Below are 6,276 nucleotides of genomic sequence, written 5' to 3'. Positions count from 1 at the left end.
GGGGTGGGGGGTGGGGGATGAATGGGCATTCATCCTGATTTGCTTTCGCTGCTTCATTTCTTGTTTATGGGTTATAGCTTTTACTGAATATGCTCTATTTTGCAGCTTCATGTCTCATTTATGATTATAGTGATTGATCAGTTAGTGTACTATTATTTGAATCATTTGCCCTCACCTGATGAGCTTCCATTTTTTATCCCATATCAAGAGCTTGTGTGAGTGCATAGAGCAGGATCATTTTTTTTCCGCATGACAATAACTGCAAATTAGAAAAAGGGATAGACCGACTCACTTTGGTCATTAACATTTATATGTATCATCGATTTCCTTAGTCCTACCGACTCGGAGAATCTTCCCTTGCTACCAATTTCATCATCATATCTACTTTTTGCTTGCTGCCAACAAGACTGTTTCTATGAAGGAAGAGCTTAGGTAGATTCAACCACAGATAGTTCAATGTTTGGCGAACCTCTATTTATCTTATTTGTTTTCCAGTGAGGGGGAGTTTCCTGCATCGTTTTTGTTAAAGTAGGTGTGCAGTTTGTTAAAGTATCTGAGAATGCTAAATCTAGTTATCATATCGGGCGCTTTTTTGGAAAATCTTCTCTAGATTAGTAAATAAAATTATGAAGAACATTGAATAGGTGCAATTATAATTACCTTTCTTTTACTTGTTTAAAAAAATAAAGTTACCCTCGCTTTAATTTTTATTATGTGCAAATTAACTGAGTGAACTGTCAAATTCTTTTCAAATGGTGGAATTATGTCATGCCATGAGAATGATCACTGTGGACAAAGAATATGAAATTCCCATACAATTGTCCTAATCAACACTTTGTTTTATTCTCGAGTAGATCCTTCAATGCCTATCAATTCAAGGGCTAACATCATCTGGAGGCAGTAACTCTGGTGGTGTTGATGGACAGAATAGTAGTGGAGTTTCAAGATCGATTGTGAAAGACAGGTAGGTTCTCAGGTTTCTTATTTTAGAAGCTTTTGTTAACAGTGATGATCTAATCTTGGTTCTGATATGAATAACTTTTTGGTATTCTTTTTCAGGTTTAAGACATTCAATGTGCAGTTCGAAGAGCTTCATCAAAGACAAACTCAATGGACTGTTCCAGATACTGAGTTGCGAGAGTCATTGAGGCTTGCGGTCGCTGAAGTTTTGCTGCCTGCATACAGATCTTTCATTAAACGCTTTGGGTATTTTTTATTTGATTTTGCTATTATTTCTCTCTTGCATGCTTGTTTGTTGAAACCTCTAACGTGATGTAGCTAGATAGTTACTCCTCAAGTTCCAAGTGAAGACGAAACAAGATTTCAGTGATTCCATCTTCTATTAACTCTTTATTCAAATTCAATCTCACTATTCAGACAAATAAATAGAAAAACACAAAAATAAGATTATTTGATCACTTGACATCTTTCAAATATGTGGCACAGAGTTCTTTTCCTTCATGCTTTATATAAGTCGCATTGCTAGGAGGGTATAACCTTCTAATTATGTAAATCCAGTCTTTACTCTTTCCTGAATAAATTTTACATAGTTAGAAGCTACATAGTAGTATAAGTCACAAGTTTTATACTTAACAAAATATGTAATAGTGTCATATGAGATGAAACATAAGAGTATATCCTATGTTGTTAATTCCATAGGAAAGTCGAGATGATGTAAATGCTCGTTTTTCCTGCATGACAGGCCTTTGGTTGAGAGTGGTAAAAACTCCCAAAAGTACATCAGATATTCAGCTGAAGATCTTGACCGTATGCTTGGTGAATTCTTTGAGGGTAAGACGTTAAATGAGCCCAAACGGTGAACCTCAGCTAGCCACTTTTGAGGTCAGCTACACTCTATGCACTATCCTCTCCTCTGCCATTGCTGATATAGTTGCTACATGGTTGAGTTCTCGCACCAAATTGGTGGCAGCGTTCTGGTTCTACATTCACTACTCTATGTTCAGGATCTACAGGATTTGTAATAAAAAGTGAAAAATAAAAAGAGCAAGCCGTATAGAGAAGTTAACTTGTATTTTGCGCACGGACTGTCCAAGTATTATGGTTTGTCAAATCTCGTGTCCAAAAATGTCGTGCTTCTGTTAAGGTCGTGTTGTAGTCAACATAGCTTGTGTGGTTTTGTATAGCAAAGCATTTTGATATTCTCTCTTGGGAGCTTTTTTTGGGTCCTAAGGTTCAGAGTTTTCCTTGACACAAGTCTATATTTGACAATGGTTCAACAATTTAATGATAATGTTAGTATTATGCCATTTAATTACTCTTATGTTTTGTTACTGAGTTGAGTCTGAACCTACTTGAGGTGAATGAGCTTTTTTCACCCCCAGCTTGAAAGGTGGCTATGGGGTTTTTTGTTGACACTCCACTCTGAACTGCTGAGCGATGAGTTTGAGGCGGTTATTTAAGTTATTTAATTTATCGAATTAAAAAGGACAGCCCGGTGCACTAAGCTCCCGCTATGCGCAGGGTCCGGGGAAGGACCGGACCACAAGGGTCTATTGTACGCAACCTTACACTGCATTTCTGCAAGAAGTTGTTTCCACGGTTCGAACTCGTGACCTCCTGGTCACATGACAACAACTTTACCAGTTACGCTAATGCTCCCCTTCAATTTGCCGAATTAGTCACAGAAATGAAAGATTATTTTGAACTTGTGATGTGTAAGTTTAGCATTCACAACAGCTTTGGCATTAGGCACAAGAGCAGATAACTTAAAGAAACTCTTCAACTTTTCTGAAAGTGTCAGGTTGTGGGACACTTTCACCTAAACCATTTCTATCTGTTTAGCTAGCTTAACCACTTCTATGGAAATCCAGTGTGCAGGTGCCAAATTGAATTGGCTGAACCATGCTTTATATGTCATATATTAATGAAATTCCTTAACTTATATTAAGAGAAAAAATTAGTCAGTTGAATTGCTAAATAAGATGAATGTTCAAGTGCCCTCAGTTTATTCATTCCTCTTGCCTTCCTTTCTTTCTTTCTTTCTTGTTCATGGAAGCTTAAGTTCTTCTCTTCAATTTCAGTGATATATAGTACTCTTTATTTAGTTTTCAAATATGTAAGTTTTATTCCAACCGTGGTTTTCATATGTAGGAACACAATAATAGATAATCTTTACACTCGCCGCCCCTAAGGCTTAGTTCAATCCCTGTGCCATGCGAACCATGACTGGTATTTAAGCAGAGAAGGTTTGAGGGGCAGGCCTATTATCCCCGAGTTTTTTAAGGCCGCGTTTGGTCCTGAGGAATGGCCCCGGATGGATTTCTCGGTCATTAAAAAAATTGCAGTCTTGATGTATATTGATGTCTAGCCTTGTATTTGACTGTATTGAATAGATAATGGTAACAATTAGATTGTTGCAACTAACTGAGAAAATATTGTTACATAGTTATTGCCTTGCTTGTGCAAATTTTTCATGCTGTAGAAAAGATTGAATGAAAATCCAACCTTGTAGCCCTCCTTGGCATTTTGATTGTAGACAAACAGCTATACCAAACCAGCTGATAATGATTATGCTAACAGAACTCCATTAAACAGCAAAGGCAGCCCAATGCACTAAGCTCCCGCTACGTGCGGGGTCCGTGGAAGGGTTGGACTACAAAGGTCTATTATACGCAGCCTTAGCCTGCATTTCAGCAAGAGGCTGCTTGCACGGCTTGAAATCGTGACCTCCTAGTCACATGGCAACAACTTAACCAGTTAAGCCAAGGCTCCCTTCAAACACCCTACTATTAAAGTATTTTGAATTGTTAATTATTGTGAATTATGTACTTTTTATTTAGTTTTCAAATATGTAAATTCTATTCCCAAAAAAAACTTAAAAATTCTATGTTGGAACATAGGGAGTACTTGATAACCTTTGAACTAGGCGTTACGCATTTTGAGAATTTCTGAAGTGCTATACTATCAGGATATTCTCTATTTCCAGGCCTCGAACCCAAGAGCTTTGGTAAGGATCAAGGTATATCCTATCCCTCCAACCACAATCCTTACAACTAAGTGGTGTCTCACGATCTTTGTTTCCATATCTGCTATAATTCAAAGTTACAAATTAATAGCTAACTAATGCAGTAGAATAACAGAAAAAAGAACATAAGACTGGATTTTGTATTATCTATTGAGCAACATTAAAAAGAGTTAGAAGAGGCAAGTCTTGTCCAGTGACCAGTGTTAATATAGTAGAATAATATATCTTATAACCTATTTGGTCAAGCTTCTTGTAAGTCGAAAATGCTTATTTTTCGAAACAATGTTTATTTTGGAGAATTGAGGTTTTTGGCCAAGCTTTCATAAAATAAAATAAGTGCTTTTGCGTGGCAGCAGAAGCTGTTTTCCTATCGTGGCGAAGAAGCCGGAAAAGTAACTTTTCCCTAGAAGTAGAAACAGAAGTAGAAGTTATTTTTAATTTTATTCATGACAACAATATGCTTAACAAAAATTTATATATATCAAACTATCCCCACTTAAATCATCTTGACAATTAAAATACCCGTATAAAATGTCAAGTGCCATATTGTTGGTTTAATTATACTTATTTTACTTTATACATTTAGTTTAAATAAAAGGGATAATTTCACATAAATACAACTCACACCCCTGACTTGCAACATAATAGCCTAGATACCACTTTGCAAATTTATAACCCAAAAAATAATAGGCTAATTCCCGAAAGACAGCTTATTTTGCTTCCTCTGTATACAACCAGTTGTTTTCATTCTGTTGATTTCCTTTGATTATTAAACATTTGATAAAAAAAATGCAAATCAGCCACAACGCAACTCAAAAATCCTGAATAATACATATTATCCAAAGGTAAGAAATTCAAACACTTTTATGTGCAATTGCTGAAGCAATCCAACAGGATAAAAGAAAAATAAAAACTTGATAAATGAATTGTAGAATCCCTCCAACGCTCATACAACACATTACACGAAAAAGAAGAAGAGAAGGAAGTGTCAAACTTCTGTAGAAGCCTCTTACACACTAACAATGTATATACATCCTTATAAACTGAAAAAATAAATAATTATACAATATTATACACAAATATACACATTTATACACAATTATACAATACTGTATAACTTTGTATAAACATGTATAATAGTGTATAAGAGGTGTTTGTATATCTATATACACAATTATACACTAGTATACAATGTTGATACAAACTGCAACATAGTTATGATTTTTATCCAAACCCAATTTCAGATTCGAGACTTCAAGGTCATAATAATAATGACCAGAACTTCAAACTTCAAAATCTTCCAACATTAGTGGTTATTTTTTGGTGCAAATCAAGTTTGAGAGCTATTCATTTTCAGATCTGTGTGTATTTTCATGTTTCTTTCAAAAATCTTCTTCATTATTCTGCTTGCCACCATGGATGACAGAGTCTTTCTTCGAGCCTTCTTCGAGCCATTAATGGCAGAACTGCGTGGGGGGTAGAGGAGGGGGAATAGCGGGGGCTAGGTTAAGAGAGGATGAGGGATCTATGTGGGTTAGAAAGAAAGAAGTGAGAGGCGGTGAGAGAGAGAAGGGAATGAAGAAAGAAGAAAATAATAAAAACCCTAAAATATGTCTTTAATAGTGGGCTAAAGGCTGAAAAGTTTTTTTCAAGTTATGTACAACATGGGCTAAATAGGGTAAGAGCTTCAAATGTGAGCCATTTTCGGTTGGGCTATTAGGCCAAGTGACATGGGCTGTAATTCTTTCTTAAATAAAACTGAATGTTTAGTTACAATCTATCATAAGAAATATTTAAAACTCTTTATCTAGTTAAATAAAATTATTTGTAAAATGAAATTTTTATATATCTTTATTATGACACGACACTCAAAAGCACTTTTTTGAGAAAACTAGCCAAACATAAATTGATATTCTAATATTAACATCCTTAAATGCATTGGACAAACATAAATTGCTACTATTCAAAACTATTTTCGAAAAGCATTTCTTATAAAAAACACTGTTCAAAATAAGCGGCAATTTGGTCAAATAGTCTCTATTTGAACGTCGAGTCACACACTTACAAATGTTTGATTCTTGTAGGAAGATTATTTAATCTAGTGTTATAAAATAAAAATATATATTTTATCAGACAAAAAGAAATTAGTTGATCCCAACGGAATATGATTGTTATTTTTTTTCTTAACACAAAAATATTATTAAAATGGAAAGAAACAATTCCTATTGGAATAGAAAAGGTTATGTGGTTACCTATTAGGAGTGTGATTAGAGGTGATATTATAAATACCA

General features: G+C 35.0%; 1 protein-coding gene across 2 annotated transcripts in view; it reads left to right on the top strand.

The window, feature by feature from the left end:
* Positions 1 to 3,476, top strand: part of LOC109217032 (exocyst complex component EXO70A1-like) — a gene marked incomplete in the record, with an annotated part of 25,386 nt that extends 21,910 nt beyond the window's left edge. Inside the window, 4 exon segments of one of the 2 annotated variants that reach the window (XM_019381258.1) lie at positions 855 to 964; positions 1,060 to 1,206; positions 1,703 to 1,842; positions 3,112 to 3,476. In XM_019381258.1, coding sequence (XP_019236803.1) covers positions 855 to 964; positions 1,060 to 1,206; positions 1,703 to 1,820 — 375 coding nt within the window. 2 annotated transcript variants of the gene reach the window in all.
* Between the last annotated feature and the right edge of the window lie 2,800 nt (positions 3,477 to 6,276).

Source organism: Nicotiana attenuata, unplaced genomic scaffold, assembly GCF_001879085.1.
Source record: "Nicotiana attenuata strain UT unplaced genomic scaffold, NIATTr2, whole genome shotgun sequence".
Lineage (NCBI taxonomy): Eukaryota > Viridiplantae > Streptophyta > Magnoliopsida > Solanales > Solanaceae > Nicotiana > Nicotiana attenuata.
This window is presented reverse-complemented; position numbering and strand designations above follow the sequence as displayed.